Source organism: Pongo pygmaeus, chromosome 4 (genome assembly GCF_028885625.2).
Source record: "Pongo pygmaeus isolate AG05252 chromosome 4, NHGRI_mPonPyg2-v2.0_pri, whole genome shotgun sequence".
Lineage (NCBI taxonomy): Eukaryota > Metazoa > Chordata > Mammalia > Primates > Hominidae > Pongo > Pongo pygmaeus.
Genome location: NC_072377.2, coordinates 84348186 through 84375502, shown reverse-complemented (window position 1 = coordinate 84375502; position 27317 = coordinate 84348186). Strand labels below are relative to the sequence as shown.

Here is a 27317-nt window from a genome sequence, read left to right as displayed (position 1 = left end):
AGTTTTGGAACTAAACCTAAGTTTCAGAATCAGTATTATATTCCAGTGATATGCCAACTTACCTAACAGATGTGGTTCTGTGGATGAGCGCCTCTGTTTGCTCGGACAAGGCCGAAGGAAGCAGCAGCTCTACTGGCTGCAGGCTTGACATCCGGGTTTCTAGCTCTGAACGAGCAGCAGAGTCCTGGAAACTATCAAACACAACCTCGCCTGTGGCAGGCTGCACTCCCTAAAAACAAATACAAATATAATGTTACAGAAAAAATGTATTTCCCCAGTTATGGCTATAACACGGCATAAACATGGAAAAAGTAAAGATGATACACTCGGGAGTATGTATGTACTCTATTTCCAAAGGGTTAGAAACCTGTCTGCTTTTCAAGACTCTTACACGAAGAGTCAGACTCACAGATATCTAAACGATACTATAAATCAGATTTCCGAGAGCCGCCCTGAATACAAGGCCTATAGTTAATATACCTAACGGAGTGACTATGGCAAGTTACCAAACACTGCCAGGCCTCAGCTTCTTCCTCTGTAAATGGAACCAAACCAGCCTACCTCTCTCATAAGGTTATTGTAAGGATCAAATTATAAAATAAACAGGAATTATTTGTGAACTATAAAGCACCGTACAAATAGTAGTTATCACTCAAAGTAACAAGTGATATGGTCCTAGTAACCAGACCACCAGAATCGTAGTAAATTACTACTTCGTACATCAAAGTAACACATAAAAAGTATACTTTATCGAACTCTGAATGAAGCCCAAGTAGACAGTCTATCCAGTGGAATAATCATGCCAACTTGAACCTACTCCCTGACATCCTAAGCCAATAATAGCAAAGATAAAGTGGAAAAGATCATGGTTTGGAGAAGTGATAGGAAGTTTCCAGCCAAGGTCCCAGAGGGACAATGGAGTAGAGTCAAGATTCAAACCCAGGAAATCTGACTACTCCCCAGTCCACACTGTTAGCCACTATGGATGCTTATGAAAGCCATGGGGGCTAGTTACAGGCTGCATTAGCTAAAAAGAGGAAAAATCACCAATCCCTATGTTCATATACTACTGATGGAAAGCCACTTCTGACAACAGCAAGGCATTACCTAGGAATGCTGAAGTATCCATACTCTATAATTCAGCAATTCCTCCCCCAAGGATACACTCTGGAGAAACTCAGGCATTTGTATACGATACAAGACATACAAAAACATTTACAGCAGCACTCTCTGTACAACTGCAAACTAGACAGAATGCATATGTCCATCAACGGGAATGAATAAACTGTAGATCATGAAATAGGAAAAGGCAATGAGAGAACTACAGCAACACATGTAAATAAATCTCACATACAAAATGGTAAACAAAAGGAGGAAAACCCAAAAGAATACACACACTATATTTACATTTGTATATAACGTTTAAGGTGGTAAGGCTGGAACTAGAAGCTCCAACTAAAAACAAGGAAATTATTATCTTAAAAGTCTGGATTACAGTCACCTCTGGAGGGAATGGACACCCAGGGATCTTATGGGTTGGAGGCAGTGTTATAGCTCCTCTAACTGTAATTAAGGAACATCCTTAATTCTAGCCCAGAGGCTTTCTCTAGAGCCTAGAGAGATGGACTATCAGTACATAAGGATACACATGTAAATTTATATACCAATCTACAAACCAAGCATTTACAAAAACCAGGTACAGATGTTAAAGTAACAAATTTTTCAGTCAGTCAAATTCCCTTTTTCTTTAATCAGAGAAATGGTCTATACTGTAATACCCACAACATCTATCACCCTGTGTGCTATGTGACACACTAAGAAACCTAAAATCAGTGTGTATAAAACTGCACTGCCCAGACTGAAGGCACAGAGCCTGACTGCAGTGGTACTACAACAGCAAAGCCCTTTGAATTTCAGACTAATTACCAATACTCAAAAGGTGACTCCCAGGTACTGACCAGGCAATGGGTGACACCCATCGTGACAAGGAAAACAGTGTTGAGGGTAAAAAAAGATAAGATCAATTTCGGCCACACTGAGTTTGAGGAGCCAGAGTAAATTCTAAGTATCTTTGTTCAATAAAAATTTGGATGCAGGAGCCTGGATCTCGAGAGAGGTGCAGCCTGGATCCAGAGCTCAGGATGTCATCAGCCCAAAAGTGGTTGCAGAAGTAAAGGACAGCCCCAAAGAAAATGCTTGAAGGGCAAAAAGCTGTTTTCATTTTTCCAAGTCCCAGTTCGCACACATGGTTAACTTTGGCGGTAAGCCAGATGGTATTTCTAAATGCGCTAAGTAGGAATTATATACTATCAACTCTGTTCTTTAGAAGGAGTTTTAGGTAAATATAAAATAGCACATTACATATGTTAAAGCTTAAAAGTAAATAACTTTACTATTTGTATATAGGTCCAACTGCCTGTAGCTAGATAAAACGTGCTTCTCAAGGATAAAATATCATTTAGAGCTGTCTAACACCAACAGGAATGCTAACTCTCTGAAAGAAGGGCTTATTGGTTAAGCAAATGTCAAGTTAACACAGAGTTATGCAGTCAAAATAAGGTATTAAAAGGCACATTGGAGACATTCAGATGGTAAGAATTTTTGTTGATATTGCCACTGACGATAGAAATCAGAAAAAGCAAAGAGAATTAGTTTTCACTTGGACAGAGTTCCACTTGTGCTTAACTTACAACAGAAAAGGGGTGTCTGATTGTTCTGAAGGGCCTTAAAAAGTCTAAGACTTTTAGCAGAGTCCAGGTAAGTCTGTAAATGAGCAAATTTATTCATAAACTGCCAGAAAATCAATAAAACTATGACTTGGCCAGGCGTGGTGGCTCACGCCTGTAATCCTAACATTTTGGGAGGCCGAGGTGGGCCGATCACCTGAGGTCAGGAATTCAAGACCAGCCTGTCCAACGTGGTGAAACCCCATTTCTACTAAAAATACAAAAATTAGTCTGGTGTGGTGGTGGGTGCCTGTAGTCCCACCTACTCGGAAGGCTGAGGCAGGAGAATTGCTTGAACCCGGGAGGCAGAGGTTGCAGTGAGCCAAGATCACGCCATTGCACTCCAGCCTGGGTGACAAGAGCGAAACTCTCTCTCAAATAAATAAATAAATAAAACTATAATTCACAAATCACATTTATCTAGAAAACCGATTGTAAATAATCCTAATATTAATTTAGGATGGTACTTTATATCAGCCAATTATCATTTCTCTTTAACTATCCCTTCCTCCAAATCTAGATATAATACCATAGTCATTCATGTTTAATTTCAAATCCCTAGAGGAAATTTATAGAACACTTTGCCACCCATGCTTGTGTTGGCTTAATGTTTTATTCTGCTGTCTGTACATTGTCCACACATATGTCTGTCATTGTGTCTATCTTCAATCTTAAAATCTCAGGGCACATGGACCAAGACCATCTGGATCTCTCCATAGCATGGAGTATTGATACGGTTTGGCTGTGTCCCCACCCAAACCTCATGTTGAATTGTAATCCCCAATGCTGAGGGGGAGACCTGGTGGGAGGTGATTAGATTGTGAGGCCAGATTTCCCCCTTTCTGTTCTCATGACAGTTCTCACAATATCTGGTTGTTTAAAAGTGGGTAGCACTTCCCCCTTCACTCTCTCTCCTGCTAGCCTTGTGCTTGTGAAGATGTCACTGCTTCCCCTTCGCCTTTCGCCATGATTGTAAGTTTCCTGAGGCCTCCTCAGCCATGCTTCCTGTACAGCCTGTGGAACCATGAGCCAATTAAACCTCTTTTCTTGATAAATTACCCAGTCTCACAAGTGGTTCTTTATAGCAATGTGAGAATGGACTGCTACAAGCACCAAGTAGCCATGAGAAAACTGTAACTAGCGGTTTAACATATAATATTGTGAGAAAAATGTTTTTCTTGTATAATTATCTGAAGGTACACTTCATCAGATATCCTTATTATAAACCATACATGATAGGTCATATTTAGAGATACCATTAACATCTAACATTTGTTCCTCACCTGCAAAGTACTTACCACAATGCCAATAAAAATGTTGCCCTTTTTTTTGTCCCTAACATTTTCCTTATTTTCAGAGATGCACAGAAGATAGCTGGTAGAAGTATCAGTCATTATCTCATCAACATTTACAGCATCATCCAGCTTGATTAGGGGATTCACATTTAATAATAATTAAAGAAAAATAATTATTTTTATATGCTAAATTCTAAATCCTAATATGCTAAATTTCAAATAATATTAACTATTTTCTCCTTTAAAATAATGGTTCACAGCCAGGCACAGTGGCTCACACCTGTAATCCCAGCACTTTAGGAGGCCAAGGTGGTAGGATCACTTAAGGCTAGGAGTTTGAGAGACCACCCTGGGCAACAGAGCAAGATGCTGTCTCTACAAAATAAAAAAATAAAAATGAAGAAAAAAATAAGAAAATGATGGTTCATTTCACCCAGTACTTCTGCCCTTTGCAAAAATCTTCTGCCCAGTATTCATTCTTCTGATTTATTTGGATCATAGTTGCATGCCTTATCTTTCCTAAGATATAAAGATCATGAAGACAGATAACCAGTATCTTACTTCCAAAGGGCTTAGTGGAGTACATCAGACCCCATGGAGGCCCAAATATCAACCCACTTCTTCACTTGGATGATGCTGAGACTTGAATCCTTAACAATCCCATAATGTTTAATTCCACAATTCAAAGTATAAATACACTAAAATGGTGTAAATTATTTTCCTCTTTTAATGTACCTAAAAGCTCCCAGATATAGCAAGAGAATTTTTTAAAGACATGAGAAAACAGAAACATATATACATTATTGTCCGTGTATGTCTGTGTATGTGTGTATAAAATGAGTCCATTAACTAAATCTCAGGGATGAAAGCTGATTTGGGGCAAAGTCTGGACATATCTTTGGACATCAGGTCATAGGACCCATAAAAGCAGCAAAGGAAAAGCAGGGAGGGGGACTGTACTAGAAATGGGCTTCAAATAAGAGACTCAAGCTTTGGCCAAAGAAAAAATAAAAACACCAGGTTCTTACAGCCTGATCAGCTTAGAACAACACAAGGCTGTTAATAGTTTGGAGCCCATTTTGAATGATAGCTGTTCCCTATTTATAGTATTCATGGAACAAAACAGTCCTTAGAATTAGATGAGCTGAGAAATAAGCAGATCTGTAATAAACCACAACAGAAATAATACTTTCACACAGTATCATTTAAGGCCTTCTTATCCCTCCATTCTTCCATTATCAGAGAACTGATTCCATCCCATAGTAATTTTTTTTAAATGCACCCTGGTCTAATTTTACATATAATTATTTGGCTTTTGAAACTGACAATTTTGCTTTTGAAATTATTTGGCATCAAATAACACACTGCATTTATGAATGACCATAAATTTAGGAGCAATCATTATGCACACTGAAAATTCTTACCAAGTGAGAAAACTTCACCCACAGCCCATTTTCAAAAGTAATAAAATTTTTATAAATTTAACAATTAATGAAGACGGGCTACCACTATATTTTATAGGCATTTAACTCTGTCTTAATTCTGACTTCAGCAGTTTTCTTTTCACATTTTGAATTTTTGATTTGTTTGTTTGTTTTTTTGAGACAGGGTCTCACTCCTGTCACCCAGGCTGGAATGTAGTGGCATGATCACGGCTCACTGCAGCCTTTACTTCCTAGGCTGACATGATTGTCCCACCTCAGCCACCCAAGTAGCTGGGACTACGGGCAAGTGCCAACATGCCCAGCTAATTTTTTGTATTTTTTGTGGAGATGGGGTTTTGCCATGTTGCCCAGGCTGGTCTCAAACTCCTGGGCTCAAGCAATCTGCCCACTTCAGTCTCTCAAAGTGCTGGGATTAAAGGCATGAGCCACCGCGCCTGGCTTCAATAAGTTATTTTTTAGGTCTCACTTCGGAAAGACCCTGAGGAGCTTGTAGGCCCTAAGCACCTAACTACTACCCACAAATAGGCTAAGGAAGATATAATTTCAAATCAGATACTAACCTGACATCGTCTTTTATTAGGGTTGCTTTTCTTCTTGATGATGAACTTGCCTTCTACTATGACATGTGAAAAGATGCTTGTTTCCAGCCACTACTTCCCTCTTGAATAGCACACCTAATCAAGGGTTCACCTTAATGCCTCTCAGCTCATCTAAAAAGTTCCCAAAGAGCAAATAAAAAACAAACAAACAAACAAAACCTGCCATCTTCAAACAAAGCCCTTGTATCATTTAAGAGAAAAACTCCTGTCCAAAAAGGATATCTTCTCCAATAAGTGTAGATTTTGTATAAAGGGCAGTCAATTTCCGGGAAAAGAGTGAACTTCTGTTGTCTCCAATGGCCTTTAAAGCTGCGGTTTCAGTTTGCTTCACAACTCCCACCTTCAACAAAAATAAGAAATATTGATATCAAATGATAAAAAATGACTTGTAAAAACTCATTTCAAAATGTTTAAAGGTCAATTCTGAAACAGTTAAAATAATCAGTCCACAATGTTCAGATGTAGGGTTTAAAGGAGTTGACAAGGGTGGATAAATCGCTAAGAAACACTATCATAAAGTTTAAAAATTTACCCTAAATATCTAACAATATGTTAAAAACTCATAAATATATAATACTAATAATTATTAAACACTTTCAGTTCTCTAAAATGCAAAATTCTAAACCAATTGAAGCCTACCTAACACCGTACAAAACACATTTGCACTCTCTGGAAGAGAATCCCAATTTCCTTTTCCCACAAGTTAAAGCCAAAGCTGACCTTATATCCTTTTGCCACCAGGCGGCGTACATGAACAAACAGTCTGTGAGTAGGTATACTTGCTGTCATAAAGTTGTGATCTAAATGGCAATAAATATTGAGCTCTCGGGCTGCAATCTAAAAAATGAAAAAAGAAAATATCAATAAATTTATATTTTAAGATTCCCTATGTGATGTTGGTTCACTTTGTTAAAAATTAATCAAGGTATACATTTAGGATTTGTACACTTAATCTAAATGTGTACTATGTCAATAAAAAGTTTAAAAACATGTTCCCTGTATAGAAGCCTATGGTTTAATGTATTTTGGGCAGTTCCAGTGACCTAACTTCAGTATCAACATCTGCATCTATAAAAGACTCAGAAAAATATGACAGGTCTTCTACGTCCTTAGAGCTTTCCCTACACAAAGACTATCCAATACAGAGATTATGAGACTGTAAAAGAGTAAGAATTTGCTACATGGCATGTGCAAATGACTGATATTTAGAAGACACTACAGAGTAAGCAGAAATGATGAACCCATCCGGACAGAGGAATCATTGAAAAAGTAAAAAGAGAAGCCCCAGGCTGGCTAACTAATTAATGATGCATGACTGATAGAAATATAGAACGATGAAGCACCATCTGATTCCCTGATTTCCTCTAGAAAGCACCATGGCTTAGATATTGCCCACTGAAGCCATGGAACTCTTAATTCCAACACTCTCACTCCCCAACCTCATCCCTTCTCTGAACTCTATTAGTCCCTCACAGAAGGGCAGAAAAACATCAGCCTTTACCGTGGTCAGGCCTGAATTTACCTTTTAACCTAGACAGTTTCTCTCCTTCGCCTAGGGGATGCCAACTACATATTTGTTCCTGCCCTCAGAAAACACGGTGACACTATCTCAGAGCCTAATTTAACATCACAGAACACAGCATAATGCATCTGACTTAGAGAACGCTGCTTGCCTGCCACAGAGGATTTAGGAAACTTCAAGAAAAAATGTTGGCCAAGTCTTGACTTCCCATCCAGGAGGCACAGACATGCTACCTCATCAACTCTCTGGTATACAATCCAACCAGGTCTCAAACTATAGAATCATCACAAGCATTCATGACTTCCAACAAAGGTGTCATCTGCAACACTTTCCCTAAGTTTGCCCACGAAATGTTCAAATTGCACTTTCAACCTTCTTGAATAGGGCCTATAATAAATATTTCAACATTAAATATAATCCCAATTTTTTTTTTTTTTTTTTGAGACAGTCTTGCTGTGCCACTCAGGCTAGAGTGCAATGGCAGGATCTCGGCTCACTGCAACCTCCATCTCCCGGGTTCAAGCGATTCTCCTGCCTCAGCCTCCTGAGGAGCTGGGACTAAAGGCATGCACCACCACACCCGGCTAATTTTTTTTATATTTTTAGTAGAGACGGGGTTTCACCATGTTGGCCACGCTGGTCTCAAACTCCTGACCTCAAGTGATCCACCCGCCTCAGCTTCCCAAAGTGCTGGGATTATAGGCATGAGCCACCACACCTGGCACAATCCCAATTTAGACTAAGACACCAAGTTGACTGACACACAAAGAGATCTGTAAAACTTCAAACAACTTCTGGTGGTAGCTGGCAAAGTTCACGTGTTCTTCCATTGAGACTTAACTTTGTTCCTGGCTATGAAAATTCATAAATTAAGGGTAAACAGAGGAACTTCTATACATCTCAAAAATGTTTTCTTGCTTGAGTCTTCATTAGAAAACATATTTACACGATTACGGTTTATTCACTAATTGACTCATCCAATAAACTTTGGATGGATAAAAAGTATTGGCCTAGTACCATGGAGAATAAGCGCTAACATTCCAATAGAGACCCCTCACTTTTTCCCACCAAGTCTGGTTCCCACCAAGTTTCTTGTGTTCATTTTTAGTTTTTACTTTACATAATAGTATTTTTTAAAAGGTGATTGATCAAATCAGCTTTTATATAAGGTCAGAAAATGAAACAAAAATACTGAAAAATATCTAAGGCTAGACAAGAAAAACATAAAATAGTGCTTGAAAAGACGACTTACCTCTGCATCTTCCCCAAAGAATCTATACTTATATCCACATTCCACACACAAAACTGCATCTTTGTGCTGCTGCTTCATTTCTATGTATTGTAATTCTAGCGGCGTATAGATGCTTTTGGACCGTTTGTTAGCTGGTTTGGAAGCAGTTTTCTGTAAATTTTCATGACTTGTATTTGATGATCCAAACTGACTGAGATCAAAAAGTGTTGTGTCCTGGCAACCAAAAGATTTATAAAGTTTTAAAAATATTAACCACAATAATAAATTCCCAGAGACGGAAAATGCAAATCTGGCAAAAAGCTGACACTTAGTGAATCTAGGTGAAAAGTTTATAGAAGCACTTTGTAGCATTCAGGCAAACTATCCATAGGTTACAAATATTTTCAAAGTAAAAGGTTAAAAAAAATTATGAACCAAGTAAGCTATCATAGAATTTTTATGCAAATTTTAAAAGTCTAAATATCTTAATGTTTTACACACTTGTTTTTAATTTGATTTCATTAAACCTATTATTAACATTTATTTTCTTTTTATTATTTATTCTCAGGTGGGTAATGCACAAAAGGCCAATGGGGACAAATCTGGCTCTCTCTCAGGAGTAGGGCAAAACCACTTTGAGCAAAGCATACCAACAGATAAAGCTGCATTAATGTTTTATACTTCCAAGCACACTGTAAAAGACAGCACATTCTATAAATTCTTATAGAAAGAAAGAACCATGATTCTCTTGGTGAAGAAACATGAGAAAGGGCTGTTAAAAAATATACAGCACAAGGCCACGTTTTCAACATTAGTACTCCTACTATTCTTACCTTTCTGTGAGGAACCATAATTAATTCCAATTCACAGCTTAGGGAAAATTCCTCGCTTATTAGACTTAATTTAGAAAAATGTAAATGAGACAAATTTATAGGCTAAATCCAACTTCTAATTAATTGCCACTCTGTCACTGCCAACTTCTAAAAATTTACCCAGCTCCCCCTACAATCAAAAATATGGCCTAAAAGTCTAGTGACCAAAAAGAAGAGGGGAGAGTGAGAGAGAAGCAAAATGGCCCAGGAATGGGAACCCCAATCCAAAAGAAAACCCGGAAACATGTACACTTTGTAGTTCCCAAATGTTTAAAACAATTCAGCTTCACCGGGACATCAGGTAAAGATACTAACTTTTCAAAAAAAACTCAATTTATTTGAACAGTGCAGTCCAGCAAACCTCCAAAGATCAGCAATAAGAAGACGGTGAGGCGTGGAGAGGTTGGCAAGAGAAATCCAGGTCATTATGATGGCAATGGCAGCCCATCTGGAGCAGCCACTGCCGTAACGCCAGCTGCAGTAGGAGAGGCGCAGCCAGGGCTGCATGCTCCACAGAACCAACAGGAGCCAGAAATGGGTAGAAGAAGCCTCACCCGCTTCTGAGTTGGCAGGGTGAGAGCCTCACACTCCCCGGGCACAGCTGTGGCTGCCCAGTCGTGGCTGCAAACCTGGGCATCCCTGTGCTCTTGGGGGCTGGGAGCAGGCAGGAGCCCCGCCCTCCTGGGTGCAGCTGCAGCCACAGCCACCCAAGCTGTGGCTGTGGACCCGGGCATCTCTGCACTCTCAGGGGCCCAGAAAGGGAATTCCCCCTCCCTCTGCAGGCTCAGAAGTACCTGCTCTGACTGCCTGGCCTCTCCCAGCTCCCAGCACCCACTCTGAACTCAAAGTTGAGGCCAAGCCTAGGAACTGTTGCAACCTGGCCGGGTGTGCACATGCTCAGGGCAGTGCTAACATGCCAACCCCCTGCTGCCTCGGCCCCCTCTGGACTTTGGACACTGATGAGCATGGGAAGGAGGCCAAGGAGGGGGCTGAGGGCAGCTCAGAGCTGTCCTGCAGGTGCCCCATGGCACAAACAGCCTGGGTGCCATGGATGACGGCAGGAGGCAGACAGGCTCCTGGGCAGAAAGGGTCAGGTCTGGGTGAAGCCCCACCTTCAAGCCAGGAACAGCCTGAAGCCTGGGGGCCAGGCTGACAAACCAGAATTAGAACTTACGGTGGTTTTTCTGAGCTACCCCCCATGGCAGCCCATGAACCAATCAGCACACACTTCCTCCTCTCAAGCCCATACAAACCCCCAGACTCAGCCAAACTTGAAGAGACAAGCAGACAACCTGCCTGTGGAGAGGAGTTACCCATTCCAGGGTCCCCTCTCTGCTGAAGGCTGAACAATTCTCACTTGATGGGATGCCATGCCTGCAGAAAGGAGCACCCACTACGGGTCTCCCCTCAGTGTTCTGACACTCAAGAAAGCCCCTCTTTGCCTTGCTCACCCTCCACTTGTCCACATACTTCATTCTTCCTGGAAGCAGGACAAGAACTTGGGACCCACCGAATGGCAGGGCTAAAAGAGCTGTAACACAAACAGGCCTGAAACACATCTCTTGCTTGCCACATTGCAGCAACAAGAAGGAGAGGAGAGAAGATCTGTGGACCTTTGGGGAGCTCAGACCTAGGGGCTCCTAAGCCAGGTCTATGACACCCTCTCTGGGGCTCTGCAGTTCCTGGAATCTCCAAGCTTCTGGGCGCCACTGTGTTCCCTGGTGCCAGCCGTGGAAGCTGTTTGCGGTACGCCTGGTCCAGCCCTCACTCACGCTGGCACCTGGAGCTGCCCACCCTGCCGAAGCCAGCATGCCTGGCAGTGCACAGGGGCCAGACCCAATGGTCACTTGCTCACACACCCCTCACCCTCACCACTCCACTCCTGGCTCACCCTTGGCAGCTGCGAGATTCAGGCCAAAAGCAAAAGCCAAGCACAGCTTGCCAGGCCAAGTGGGAGGAATGAGCCCTGCAGGCCCAAGTAAAAACTCAGGCAAAGGCACCACCAGCCACAGAGGTTTACAGCTGGCGAAGCAACACCCCAAGGATTGCATAACAATTTTCCTATACCTGAGAATGCATTTGCTTTTAATTTTGATGAGTTTCCTATTCTGTTTCCATGACTTTTATGTGAAATGCAGGTATATACTATGTAGTATAAAAGTTAATCAACACAGAAAATATATTTCTTAAATTTTAAAAACTTATTCTTACTTCATACTTTATTCATTTAGGAAATGAGATAAGCTTCCAGGAAAAAAAAAGTTTTATCCTTATGGGACGCTAACAATTAAATCAATCTAAATACTTGAATATTAAGCAACTTTTTTTTAACTTTCATTTTAAGTTCAGGGGTACATGTCCAGGTTTGTTACATAGGTAAACTGTGTCATGAGGGTTTGTTGTACATATTAATACCTGGGTAACAAAATAAGCAACTTTAAAAAAATGATTTGGATAGAAATACTCATCAGATACATTACATTCTATTTCATATCCCCAGAGACAGTATGCTGAACTCAATTTAATCTTGTCTAGACAATTCAGGGTGATCAGAATATATTTCAAAACCTATTGAGAGTTATGGCGTTGCTGACCCCACCCTAATGGTCCTGGACCATGCATGGGGCATTTATGTTCACTCAGTAGCTTTCTGCCATTCATCCACATCTATCCATGCCATCAAACAGCTTATCACTTGTAATAATGGCACTGCTTCTACATGCCCCCTCTATCTACTTACTTCTAATTTCCTGTGATGTGGAAATGCCAAGTTGGTCATTCTATGTATAAAGCAATAATGTATATGCTCTTCTGAGACCTTGGAGTAAATGCTCCTATCAATAAAGTGAGCTTTAATGGATAAACTTTATGACTTCTATGCTTAATAACCACTATACTTAGGTGAACTGCTTCTAAGTATTAAAAGAGACTAAAAACAAAAACACCTTTTTTTCCTGATGATCTAAGATAAGTTAATCAATATTAGCCTGGCTGAGGGAGGAGTTCATGGATCTGGACTTTGTGGGAAAGGTGTGAAATCTTGAAAATTATAGGCAAAATTTTGTTGGCTTGAGAATTTTTCTGAGGAAAAGGGCCAACAGCTTTCATTAGAATTTCAATGACTCAAATATATATATACATACACACATACATATACATATATAGAACCATTTCTCTAATTCAATGGTTGTCAATCACAACTACAGATTAAAATGACTGCTTTTCCTTTAGTCTCACCTCATCTGCAGGCTAAGGTGGGAGGACTGCTTGAGCCCAGAAGTTTGAGACTACAGTGAACTATAATCACACAACTGTACTCTAGCCTGGACAACAGAGCAAGACCCCATCAATAAAAATTAAATACAAAATAAAAAGTAAACTTTTAAAAAATATCCATGCCCATTTCTCAGTGAAAACCAATTAAATAAGATTCTGAGGGAAGGTTCTTAATGGCAATTTTTGTTTTAAGTTCTCCAGGTGATTCCAATGTAAAGCTACGGTTGCAAACCAATCACTATTCTGAATTACAGATTTCAATGATGGAGCATGAATTAAATTCCCTGATTCTGCAATGATGAAAACCATTAAAAGTCTCAAAACAAATAGTGGATAAAGTAAAAAGCCCATGTTCATTTGGCTTACATTTGAATTTACTTTCTATCTATCAAGCTTTTAACTGAAACCTCAAAATATCTAAGTTGCCCATCATGATTTTCCATGGTAATCATGGAAACTCTAAGGAGGACTGTAAGAAACTGTGCTTGTATTAATTGTCAATAAAGAACCCCTCCAAGTCAAGGGCTCCTGATCCAGGCAATACCTCAGAATTACCTGGAAAGCTTTTGTTTTGTTCTCATACAAACCAATTAATCCCTCCCAAAACATAGTAAATCGAATCTCCAGGGATGTAAAAAACTAAACTAAAACACAAAAGCTCCCTCAGATGATTCAGAAGATCATCCAAGTTTAGGAACCATTGCCATGAATGACCCCAGAGAACCTGATAGTACTTCAGAACCCACTATTCTAGGTAACTGGATACTCATCTATAGCAGTTACATACCTTTTGATTAATTTGACATTTCAAATCTTCAGAAGAAACTGCATTCTTTGCATGTAGAAGACTGATATCATCAAAATCAGTACATTTTGGCAGAACTGCAAATCTCTCCTGCAGAGATTCTGTCTGGACTCTATTTGGAGGAAGGGCAGAATCGCAGCAGAATTCTTTCAATTTTTCCAGAGACTTTAAAACATTCCTGGTCCTCAGACATTTCTTTGGCTCTTAGGTAGCAAATAAGAAGAAAACAGAACAATAGTATTTTGGTCTCATTATATCAATTCATAACCAGCACAGAATTTTTTCAAGAGGTAGACTCCCAATAAAGCAATGAACCTAACTATAATGTGATTTTTTTAAAACAAGAAAGAAACACTGGGTTCAGGGTAAACATGGCATATTAAACATAGATGCAATTTCACTCATTCCTGAAACCTCATTACTATAGTAGAGTTTTTCTTTTTCTTTTTTGCTTTTGTTTTTTTTGAAGACATAAGCCCATAAGGACAGAGAGGAGAGGTAACAACTGCAAATGAGATATCTAAAGCTAGAAAGGAAGACAAATGAACAATAACCAATTCAGCACACCTGAGAGCTAAATCCTAAGTCAGTAATTAGGAAAACCAAGAGCCAATTCTAATTACAACACAAAATGCTCAAAAGACTCAGGAATTAGAGTACCAGTAGCTCTGGAAAGGAATAAAGGGAGGTTCTAAAATAAAGAGGATTGGTTCAAAGCAATTTGTTCCCTAAACCCCTACCATACTCCAAGCTCAAAGACAACTGTCCTTCCTCCACATCAGCAGCCAACTGGAGATTTCTTCCCTGGAAAGGCAGAACAAGCACAGTTGATGGAGTACTGTACCTAACCCAGAAGGATGATAGGAACACAGACACAATGTATGCTGAGATCCACGGCCTCTCCAGAACCCAGGAAGCCAGAGCACTCCCACTCCCCTCCAGGCAGAAGCTGGGAGGACTCTTGACTGGGAAATCTTACTAGCTCAAGCGGAAAGACTTGATATTCACATCAGGGGTTTACCAAGAAAACCAAATCACCATACTCAGAAACACCATCACTTTGCCCATGACATGCTTTCTGCATGTCAAAATTGTATTCATTCTTCAAGACCTATCTCAAATCTACCTTTCCCATAAAACCTTCTGCTAATTTTCACAGCTTAAAATCATCTTTTCTTTCTCTGTGTGCCTCTAACAAGATCACATCTCCCTGTGGCACTCATCACAGTCTGCCAATTGGCAGTTTTTCATAAACAGGCAATCCATAAAAGGGAAACTATCATTTTCTGGATCCCTACCACATACTAGAACACAGTATTTCACCGTTTAGAGCACTACTATTAGGTTGGTGCTATTAAATGTAAAGGAACTGGGGCTGCACACATTTATCACCTCTTACCTTCCCTATTAAAGCAAAAACACTCTGAGGGCAAGAGTTGTGTTTTGTTCATTTCTAAAAGTTTAAAATTGCTCCCAAGCTGCTTGCTAGGGCCCACTCCCACCCTGTGGAGTGTACTTTTTGTTTCCAATAAATCTCTGCTTTTGTTGCTTCAAAAAAAAAATAGTTTAAAATTTTCCCTATTTATATTTAAACCTCTTCACAGGCTTTCATTAGATCTCCTGTGAATCTCCTAGCTACAAAAATTTAAATTTGACTATTTTCTCAAATGTATACTCACCTTGTTTACTATTACTCTTTTTTGAAATGTATTATTTGTATCGCTCTTCAAAAGTATACTGTAAGTGTGTATGTTAGACAAAGATTTTCCCTCCTACAGACATAAAAAAAAACTTTGCCTGGAATGGAAGTGGGATGAAGATCTTGGAGTTGTATTTGTCGGGAAAAAAAAAGTATTGTGAAAGTTGATCATATGAATCGGGCCATTCTTGTCATACTCAATTAAAACGGAGTAGAGAGGCCAGGGGAAAAAGCACTGAGAGCACATATCATTGCTCCAAAAATGTAATTCTCTGCAAGCCTAGTTGCTAAAACTGCCTACTGTAACCTGAAACCAATTTTACCTGATAGCTGCTAAAACAACCTGCTGTGACTCTAAGGCTAGTTTTACCCATTGCGGTCATTCACTAATCAGAGCTTCCCAGTTCCCCCAAACTTTCCTAGTACCAATGAACCTTCATTCAAAACAATACACTTCTTTTTCTTTTTCCAACCTTGACCTCCCAGACTCAAGAGATCCTCCCACCTCAGCCTCCTGAGTAGCTGGAACTACAGGCAAGTGCCACCATGGCCAACTAATTTTTTTTTAATTTTTTGTATAGACAGGGTCTCCCTATGTTGCCTAGGCTGGTCTCCAACTCCTGGGCTCAAACAATCTTCCTGCTTTGGCCTCCCAAAGTGTTGGGAATACAGATGTGAGCCACTGCTTCTGGCTTATTTCTCCTTTTTAATAAAACCTCCAATTTTCTCTTTGTCCTTCAAACATACCAAAGACTACCTGGTCTGTGTGTATGTCCCAAATTGCAATTCTTGCTTCCCAAATAAATTTTTTTTTTTTTTTTTTTTTGAGACACAGTCTCACTCTGTCACCCAGACTGGAGTGCAATGGCGCAATATCGGCTCACCGCAACCTCTGCCTCCTGGATTCAAGTAATTCTCCTACTTCAGTCTCCTGAATAGCTGGGATTAATGGCGCGATATCGGCTCACTGCAACCTCTGCCTCCTGGATTCAAGTAATTCTCCTACTTCAGTCTCCTGAATAGCTGGGATTACAGGCGTATGCCACCATATCTGGCTAATTTTTGTATTTTTAGTAGAGACAGGGGTTTCATCATGTTGGCCAGGCTGGTCTTGAACTCCCAAACTCAGGTGATCCGCCTGCTTCTGCCTCCCAAAGTGCTGTGATTAAAGGCGTGAGCCGCCGTGCCCCGCCCCAAATAAAATGTTTTAAATTTAGAGATTTGTCTCTATATTTTATTTGACTTTGACAGTATTTAAAACCAAAGTGTTAAAAACAGATGAAATAATCAGGGACTCTTATGGCTGGCAGATGCTACTGGTTGAATAATAAATACTTAGTCACGTCCTAGAACTTACTACAGGTGTTGACAGTCTTGCATCATTTAATGATGGGGATATGTTATGAAGAATGTGTCATTAGGTGATTTCATCATTGTGTGCACATCAGAGAGTGTACTTACACAAACCTAGATGATGGTATAGCCTCCTACACACCTAGGCTATATGGTATAGTTTATTGCTCCCAGGTTATAAACCTGTATAGCATGTTACTGTACTGAATACTAGAGGCAACTGTAACACAATGGTAAGTATCTGTGTATCTAAACACATTTAAACATAGAAATGGTACAGTAAAAATACCTACTATAATCTTATGAGACTAATGTTGTATAGGTGGTCCCTCACTGACTGTCATTAGGCAGCATATGACTGTATTTACATTCTTAATGTTACTAATGTCTACTGTCTCTGTATTGTGGAAATACAATATAATGGTGTGCTACTGCTACTATGCATCCATTTCTAACTCTAAAAAGGTCAAGCCATAGAATGTGACTAAAGTTGCTCTAGAGTAAGGGCTATTATTCTCTACCAAAGTTTAAAAACAATCCTTAAAAAGACCAAAGTGATCCAAAGGAATTTAATTGCTTGCCAGAACAGAGTCCAACACTCTAAAGAAATACAAACTCCAGCAGGAGACAACACAGATTCAACATATCCATGATCCAAATAATTAGTTACTAGACATGCAAAAAATAGGAAAAATCTGTCAAGGGATGCAGCCCCAGAAATGACAGAGATGATGCAATTAGCATATAACAACAAGAAAATATAATTTATAAATATGCTCCATATAATTAAGAATGTAAAGGAAAACATAAGCAAAAAGAGGAACAAAAGGATTGTTGTTTTTTTTTTAGCTTTACTGAGATATAATTCATATAGAGAACTGGAAGATATTTTAAAAGAACAAAATGGAACTTCTGGAGATGAAATATACAATATGGGAAACAAACATTTTATTAAATGAGATTTACAGCAGATTAGACATAGCAGAAAAAAAGACCACTGAACTTGAAAACAGAGCAGTAGAATCCATCCAAAATGAAGTACAAAGAGAAATAAGCCTGGAAAACAAATGAAAAGAGCCTCAATTACTTAACAGATAATATCAAGTAGTTAACATCCCTGTAATAAACTCTCAGAAGAAGACACAAGAGACAGGAAGACAGAAAAAATGTGAAACAATAACAACCAAAAAAGTTTCCCACATTTAATAAGACCTATAAACCCACAGACTCGAAAAGCTTTAAATGAGTTCTAAACAGGATAAAAATAAATGAAGAAATAAAAATTAAAAACCAGACAAAGGCAGCTGGGCACGGTGGCTCACGCCTGTAATCCCAGCACTTTGGAAGGCCGAGGCGGGTAGATCACGAGGTCAGGAGTTCGAGACCAACCTGGCCAACAGGGTGAAACCCCATCTCTACTAAAAATACAAAAATTAACCAGGCGTGGTGGCGAGTGCCTGTAATCCCAGCTACTCCAGAGGCTGAGGCAGGAGAATTGCTTAAACTTGGCGGGGCAGAGGTTGCAGTGAGCTGAGATTGTACCACTGCACTCCAGCCTGTGCTACAGAGCACAGGCTGTCTCAGGTGAGGCGGAAAGAGACAAGGTCCACCAAAATCAAATATGTGTTCCTACAGATTATATGGGGCAGAAAAAAAATCAAACATGAAAATCAATGATTAAGAGAAAATCTTAAAAGCAACCAGAGAAAAAGACAACCCTCTATAATTAAAAATAAAAAACTTTTGATGTCTTATGTGCTAAAGGCTAAGAATCTCCGAAGAAATACAGTGACTCTTTTCTTCTAAATATGACTTTTCCAATATACAGTTACCTTGTTTACCATGACTTCCTTTATGCTAAAAATATATTTTTGAATCTTTTCCAATGTGATGTAGTTTGACTGTGCCCCGACCCAAATATCAACTTGAATTTTATCTCCCAGAATTCCCACGTGTTGTGGGAGGGACCCAGTGAGAGGTAATCCAGTGTGAGGACCCAGTGGGAGGAATCATGGGAGCCAGTCTTTCCCGTGCTATTCCCATGATACTGAATAAGTCTCATGAAATCTGATGGGTTTATCAGGGGTTTCCACCTTTGCTTCTTCCTCATTTTCTCTTGCCATGGCCATGTAAGAAGTGCCTTTCAACAAACCTGCACGTTCTACACATGTATTCCAGAACTTAAAGTAAAATTAAAAAAAAAAAAAAAAAGTGCCTTTCACCTCCTACCATGTTTCTGAGGCCTCCCCAGCCATGTGGAACTGTAAGTCCAATTAAACCTCTTTTTCTTCCCAGTCTCTGGTATGTCTTTATCAGCAGCGTGAAAATGGACAATAAACAATGCATCTCTTACTTTATTATTAGTCCCTTGGTTTTCAAAATATGTACTTAAAGGGCTTTTCAAATGTATCTAAGTTTCCTTGTGAGTATAAAAGTTTCCTTCCCCCATGGATCCCAGGTATAAAAAATAACTTTTTTCTTTTTTTAGGATTCTTTTTTTTTTTTATTATTATTATACTTTAAGTTTTAGGGTACATGTGCACACTGTGCAGGTTAGTTACATATGTATACATGTGCCATGTTGGTGTGCTGCACCCATTAACTCGCCATTTAACATTAGGTATATCTCCTAAAGCTATCCCTCCCCCTTCCCCCCACCCCACAACAGTCCCCAGAGTGTGATGTTCCCTTTCCTGTGTCCATGTGTTCTCATTGTTCAATTCCCACCTATGAATGAGAATATGCGGTGTTTGGATTTTGTTCTTGTGATAGTTTACTGAGAATGATGATTTCCAATTTCATCCATGTCCCTACAAAGGACATGAACTCATCATTTTTTATGGCTGCATAGTATTCTATGGTATATATGTGCCACATTTTCTTAATCCAGTCTATCATTGTTAGACATTCGGGTTGGTTCCAAGTCTTTGCTATAGTGAATAGTGCTGCAATAAACATACGTGTGCAAGTGTCTTTATAGCAGCATGATTTATAATCCTTTGGGTATATACCCAGTAATGGGATGGCTGGGTCAAATGGTATTTCTAGTTCTGGATCCCTGAGGAATCGCCACACTGACTTCCACAAGGGTTGAACTAGTTTACAGTCCCACCAACAGTGTAAAAGTGTTCCTATTTCTCCATATCCTCTCCAGCACCTGTTGTTTCCTGACTTTTGAATGATTGCCATTCTAACTGGTGTGAGATGGTATCTCATTGTGGTTTTGATTTGCATTTCTCTGATGGCCAGTGATGGTGAGTATTTTCTCATGTGTTTTTCGACTGCATAAATGTCTTCTTTTGAGAAGTGTCTGTTCATGTCCTTTGCCCACTTTTTGATGGGGTTGTTTTTTTTTTTTCTTGTAAATCTGTTTGAGCTCATTGTAGATTCTGGATATTAGCCCTTTGTCAGATGAGTAGGTTGAGAAAATTTTCTCCCATTTTGTAGGTTGCCTGTTCACTCTGATGGTAGTTTCTTTTGCTGTGCAGAAGCTCTTGAGTTTAATTAGATCCAATTTGTCAATTTTGGCTTTTGTTGCCATTGCTTTTGGCATTTTAGACATGAAGTCCTTGCCCATGCCTATGTCCTGAATGGTAATGCCTAGGTTTTCTTCTAGGGTTTTTATGGTTTTAGGTCTAACGTTTAAGTCTTTAATCCATCTTGAATTAATTTTTGTATAAGGTGTAAGGAAGGGATCCAGTTTCAGCTTTCTACATATGGCTAGCCAGTTTTCCCAGCACCATTTATTAAATAGGGAATCCTTTCCTCATTGCTTGTTTTTCTCAGGTTTGTCAAAGATCAGATAGTTGTAGATATGCGGCATTATTTCTGAGGGCTCTGTTCTGTTCCATTGATCTATATCTCTGTTTTGGTACCAGTACCATGCTGTTTTGGTTACTGTAGCCTTGTAGTACAGTTTGAAGTCAGGTAGCGTGATGCCTCCAGCTTTGTTCTTTTGGCTTAGGATTGACTTGGCAATGCGGGCTCTTTTTTGGTTCCATATGAACTTTAAAGTAGTTTTTTCCAATTCTGTGAAGAAAGTCATTGGTAGCTTGATGGGGATGGCATTGAATCTATAAATTACCTTGGGCAGTATGGCCATTTTCATGATATTGATTCTTCCCACCCATGAGCATGGAATGTTCTTCCATTTGTTTGTATCCTCTTTTATTTCCTTGAGCAGTGGTTTGTAGTTCTCCTTGAAGAGGTCCTTCACGTCCCTTGTAAGTTGGATTCCTAGGCATTTTATTCTCTTTAACTACCATCAGAGAATACTACAAACACCCCTACGCAAATAAACTAGAAAATCTAGAAGAAATGGATAAATTCCTCGACACATACACCCTCCCAAGACTAAACCAGGAAGAAGTTGAATCTCTGAATAGACCAATAACAGGCTCTGAAATTGTGGCAATAATCAATAGCTTACCAACCAAAAAGAGTCCAGGACCAGATGGATTCACAGCCGAATTCTACCAGAGGTACAAGGAGGAACTGGTACCATTCCTTCTGAAACTATTCCAATCAATAGAAAAAGAGGGAATCCTCTCTAACTCATTTTATGAGGCCAGCATCAACCTGATACCAAAGCCGGGCAGAGACACAACCAAAAAAGAGAATTTTAGACCAATATCCTTGATGAACATTGATGCAAAAATCCTCAATAAAATACTGGCAAACAGAATCCAGCAGCACATCAAAAAGCTTATCCACCATGACCAAGTGGGCTTCATCCCTGGGATGCAAGGCTGGTTCAATATATGCAAATCAATAAATGTAATCCAGCATATAAACAGAACCAAAGACAAAAACCACATGATTATCTCAATAGATGCAGAAAAGGCCTTTGACAAAATTCAACAACCCTTCATGCTAAAAACTCTCAATAAATTAGGTATTGATGGGACGTATCTCAAAATAATAAGAGCTATCTATGACAAACCCACAGCCAATATCATACTGAATGGGCAAAAACTGGAAGCATTCCCTTTGAAAACTGGCACAAGACAGGGATGCCCTCTCTCACCACTCCTATTCAACATAGTGTTGGAAGTTCTGGCCAGGGCAATTAGGCAGGAGAAGGAAATAAAGGGTATTCAATTATGAAAAGAGGAAGTCAAATTGTCCCTGTTTGCAGATGACATGATTGTATACCTAGAAAACCCCATTGTCTCAGCCCAAAATCTCCTTAAGCTGATAAGCAACTTCAGCAAAGTCTCAGGATATAAAATCAATGTACAAAAATCACAAGCATTCTTATACACCAGTAACAGACAAACAGCCAAATCATGAGTGAACTCCCATTCACAATTGCTTCAAAAAAATAACTTGTTAATTGAAGAGTTAAGAACTGAGGTGGATATATACAATGGAATACTGCCTGGAAATAAAAAGGAATGAATGCATTATAGAGTAGCCAAAATGATAGAGACAGAAAGCTGAATGGTAGGCGCCAGGGGTTGGGGGAAGGGGGTTACAGTGAGTTAGTGTTTAATGGGTACAGAGTTACAGGACTGCAAGATAAAATGAGTTCTGGAGATGGATGGTGGTGATGGGTGCATAACAATATGAATGTACTAAATACCCCTGGGCTGTATACTTAAAAATGCCTAGGATGATAAATTTTATGTTATGTATATTTTACCACAATAAAGAAAATGAATAATTTTAGAAAAGGGAATGAAGTACTGATACATGCTACAACACAGGTGAGCCTTGAAAACATTACAGTAAGTGAGAGAAACCAGACACCAAAGGCCACATATTGTATGATTCCATTTATATGAAATGTTCAGAAGAGACAAATCTATACACAGAAAGTAGATTAGTGGTTACCTAGGGCTGGGGAGTGCTGGGGGAGAACAGGGGGTGGCTGTTAATGGGCACAGGGTTTCTTTTGGGGTGATGAAAATGTTCTAAAATTGACTTTGATGATGGTTGCACAACTCTGGGAATATCCTAAAAGCCACTGAATTGTGCATGCTAAATGGGTGAATCATATTGTATAACTGTATCTTTTTTTTTTTTTTGAGACAGAGTCTCACTCTGTCACCCAGCTTGGAGTGCAGTGGCACGATCTCGGCTCACTACAACCTCCACCTTCCAGACTCAAGCGATTCTCCCGCCTCAGCCTCCTGAGTAGCTGGGACCACTGGCGCCCGCCACCACATCCAGCTAATGTTTGTATTTTTAGTAGAGACGGGGTTTCACCATGTTGGCCAGGCTGGTCTCGAACTCCTGACCTCAGGTGATACACCTGCCTTGGCCTCCCAAAGTGCTCGGATTACAGGCGTGAGCCACCGTGCCTGGCCCCGAGAACTATATCTTAATAATTCTGTTATTAGAGAAAAAAAAAACTTGCCAGGTATGACGGCTCAGGAGCACAGTCCCAGCTACTGAAGGGCTGAGGCAGGAGGATGGCTTGGGACCAGGAATTCAAGACCAGTCTGGTCAACACAGTAAAACCCTGTCTCTAAAAAATATATATATATTTTTAATTAGCCAGGCATGGTGGCATGCACCTGTGGTCCTTGCTACTTAGGAAGCTAAGGCAGGAGGATGGCTTGAGCCCAGGAGTTTGAGGCTACATGAGCAATGATCCTGCCACTACACTCCAGCCTGGATGACAGAGTAACACCTGTCTCTAAAAAATAAAATAAACTGAAGTGGAACAGTCACCCAGCTTCTGACTAGTGAATGATCCTCCCCCTTCTTCCTTAGTGTCATTTTTATCAAGTGGCAAAGGTCCTATTTTAAAATATGCCAAGTGTGTTGTCTTATTTCAACAACATTCCATCTCAACTGTCCCCGTGTGGTCTTAGTTAAGTTACTTAACTGTGATAATCATCAATTCTTTTCATCTATCACCCACTTCTTCCTCTATAAAAAGAGAACAACAGGCTGGGTGCAGTGGCTCACGCCTGTAATCCCAGCACTTTGGGAGGCCAAGGCGGGCAGATCACTTGAGGCCAGGAGTTTGAGACCAGCCCAGCCAACATGGCAAAACCCCGACTCTACTAAAAATACAAAAATTAGCCAGGTGTGGTGGCATGCACCTGTAATCCCAGCTACTTGGGAGGCTGAGGCAGGAGAATTGCTTGAACCCAGGAGGTTACAGTGAGCTGAGATTGAACCCAGGAGGTTACAGTGAGCTGAGATTGCACAAGTGCACTCCAGCCTGGGTGACAGAGCAAGAGACCCTGTCTCAAAAAAAAAGAGGGCAAAAAGCATTCTTAGGAAAAATAAATGAGCTACAAAAAGCCTCTAGAATAAAAATCATAGGTGCTCATTCAGTGCTTGTAGACCTAAAAAATGGGTCTATGCAGAATAATCAAGCAATGAAAGGTAGGCGGCCCCAGAATTGTAACATTAAGATGTGGCAAATTCTCTCAAGTCATGCCTCCTCGCATGCGCCCTCCAGAAAGGTGAAGTTTTACATTTACTTTTCTCCTTAGCCACACATCTCCATTCCTGTAGTTATTTCATACTAAAGCTTTCATGTCGACCCTAAAATTCAAATTTTACCTTTTATGGAAGGATTAATATTTTACATACATCTCCATTGGACAGATACCTCTATCTGAATTGGGACTTTTTTTTTTCTCATTCTCTTTACCTAATTTCCTGGGGATAATGAATAAAGATGGATTTCCTGTCTTCCCTTATCACAAATTCTCTGATACCATAAAACTAGAGAAAAATCTGCTCAACTGTCTATATGCAACACCACCTCTAGAAATCCAGGAACTCAGGCACTCAGGCAGGCTGGGTTTTTATTTATTTATTTTTTTTGCTGTTTTTTGTTTGTTTGTTTTTTGTTTTGAGACAGAGTCTCACTTTGTTGCCCAGGGTGGAGTGCAGTGGCACAATCTTGGCTCACTGCAACCTCCGCCTCCTGGGCTCAAGTGATTCTCCTGCCTCAACCTCCCAAGTAGCTGGGATTACAGGCAACCACCAGCAGGCCCAACTAATTTTTGTATTTTTAGTGGAGATGGGATTTCACCATGTTGGCCACGTTGGTCTTAAACTCCTGACCTCAGGTGATCCATCTGCCTTGGCCTCCCAAAGTGCTGAGATTACAGGTGTGAGCCACCGCGCCCAGCCTAGACATGCTGTTTTTATTCAATGCCTTTTACATACACAAAGAGCAGCTCTAAGCAAAAAAAAGGGGGGAGAGTAGATCTACAGGTCCTGATACTGAAAATTGTTCAAAATTTTCAATTAAGTAGAAAAAGTAGCAAATTAGTATAGAATATAATACAATCTGTAAAACATATTTAAACTAATTTGTGAGCTTATGACTATGCACATATACACGTATAAATTTTTAAAATCTGGAAGTATATACAAAACACCAATAGCAGTGGGCCTCACTCAAAGGGAGGGATTATGGGGTCTATCACTGACTACCTTCCACATTTCTGTACTGTTTGAAATTTCTGTAGCAAGAATGTTTTAATTTTATAACCAGGACACAAACAGCTAGAAGGAATAAAGGAGAAAGTTGGGAGAACTACAGCTAAATTGCAGAATTCTAGCTCTACCATCCCCTTAACCTCCTATACACATCACCATCACCTATAGGGGGCCACTCTGCTCAGGAACAAAAGGGACCTTTCTCCACAAAGAAAAGAGACACAATTCTAATAGGCTCTTCTGCCCTCTGGAGAATTCCAGAATACCAGAGCCATGACTGAGAAGAAAAAGAATTCCCCACAACTCACCAGAGTTGCCAGACATTCCCAGATCACTTCCTCCTTCCTTTTGTTGGACTTTCTTTACTTTCTTTTTAACAGGCCCATCATTTTCCAATGGTCTCTTCTTACTTCTGTCAATTTCTGTAGCCTATTATCGGGAAGGTTACAAAATGATGTGTTATCTCTATTCTGAGAAGGCCTGATGTATGTGAAACAATTTAAACCTTACATCTGAATGACAAGGTTCCTTGCCATCCACTCTTCAAAGAATCCCCTACTTTTAGCTCTGGAAAAGCCTATGAGTGAACTGTTTTTTAACACCATAAAAGACAAGGTAGAGTCTGATAGTCAGGAGCCTCAGCAACTCAAGCCGTGTTTAGAATTAATTGAAACCAAGGCTGCTACCTGTCTTGACTCAATCAGACTTCAGCTTCCTCTAATTATAAAACTTGAATCACCCTACTTACATATGCTAAATAAAATACCTCTAAGAAATAAATAGCTATGTAGCAAAGGCACAGAGGAGAAAAGATAGGTAATAAAAGAACAGTATCATTTTTGACATGTTCATTGCAATTTAAGTGTTTCCTGTTTAAACGGTTTATGTTCATCACTAAAGATGTGACAAGATTATGAACTTTTTCTTGGCAGAAAACTTGCCAAAAGCATACATAAGTCCTTCACCAACTACCCTTTAAATGGTGGGTGCAAAATTTTGGTGAATTCATGAAAATGTAGGTCGTCCTCAAAAAAAACAGAAGAGGAGTAATCATTTTAAGGGAGAAATATATAAGAAAGGAACAAGATTTTGAAGCACCCAAGCTGTCACCTACATTAAAACACGGCAGGTGGCTAAAAACCAGTCTTCAATGCCCTTCCACAGCCTCAGTTTGAAAAATACTATGCAGGTGACCCCAGTGAGGGCTCACCCTTGGGCTTTTCCCGTGGCAGTATCTCTGGTTTAAAAACAAACAAACGTACTTATTGCGTTGAAGAATGGCAACAGGAAGGACTTCATGATTAGTCACATCTATACCGTCCTGAGAAACTTTATCCACCCAAATTGTATTTCAGACTTTATAATCTAAACTACAAAAAGTGTTCACTGGGGAACTGCACAATATGACTGCTTTTAACCGTAGTGATTTCAAATATTGAGACATGCTGTTGCAGTCTTAAAAACTGGAGACCTAACGGCAGCTTTCTTCTAGTCACCCAATCCAGCACTTTTTTAAAAAATCAGTAAAACTCTTCGACTACCAAGAAAAAAAAAGGATGGAGGTTAAAAGACGCACCCCTTGCCCACAAGCCCCCTCATCAGAATGCGAGTCAGAAGACCTGAATTCCTGTCTCAGGCCTACCATTAAAAACCTGCGTAACCTTTGCCTATCTCCTCAAACGGAAGTACTAAAACCTCAGCGCTTCACCTAGTTTGTAGCCCCGGCTGGGCTCTTCCCACCTTCCCCTTCTTCAGCCCGCCCCTTCCTCCTCCAGCCCTATCATCGGGCGGAGGATCCCCGCCTCCGCCCGCCTCACCCACAAGCCCCGCCCCCCATCCCCGACGGCCCTGCCCCGTCCCAGACAGAACCTACTACGTGCGGCGGCAGCTGGGGCGGGAAAGTGGGCGCTGGGGGCGCTGCAGCGTCAGGGTCCACCTGGTCGGCTGCACCCGTGGAGGAGGAGGTGGATTTCAGGCTTCCCGTAGACTGGAAGAATCGGCTCAAAACCGCTTGCCTCGCAGGGGCTGAGCTGGAGGCAGCGAGGCCGCCCGACGCAGGCTTCCGGCGAGACATGGCAG

The 27317-nt window shown here is 40.3% G+C and overlaps 1 protein-coding gene across 5 annotated transcripts in view; it reads right to left on the bottom strand.

Moving 5' to 3' along the window:
- Positions 1-27312, bottom strand: part of MSH3 (mutS homolog 3) — a 231691-nt gene extending 204379 nt beyond the window's left edge. The window contains exons 1-8 of one of the 5 annotated variants that reach the window (XM_054489804.2): positions 27112-27312; positions 25547-25667; positions 13754-13974; positions 8840-9052; positions 6786-6902; positions 6288-6405; positions 4025-4170; positions 63-229 (exon numbers count right to left, since the gene is read on the bottom strand). In XM_054489804.2, the coding sequence (XP_054345779.1) occupies positions 63-229; positions 4025-4170; positions 6288-6405; positions 6786-6902; positions 8840-9052; positions 13754-13974; positions 25547-25667; positions 27112-27312 (1304 nt within the window). Of the gene's footprint in view, positions 1-62; positions 230-4024; positions 4171-6287; positions 6406-6785; positions 6903-8839; positions 9053-13753; positions 13975-25546; positions 25668-26352; positions 26429-26500; positions 26784-26814; positions 27045-27107 lie in introns of those variants that run through there. The other 4 variants (XM_063665452.1, XM_063665451.1, XM_063665453.1 and 1 more) reach the window with 4 other exon arrangements.
- Between the last annotated feature and the right edge of the window lie 5 nt (positions 27313-27317).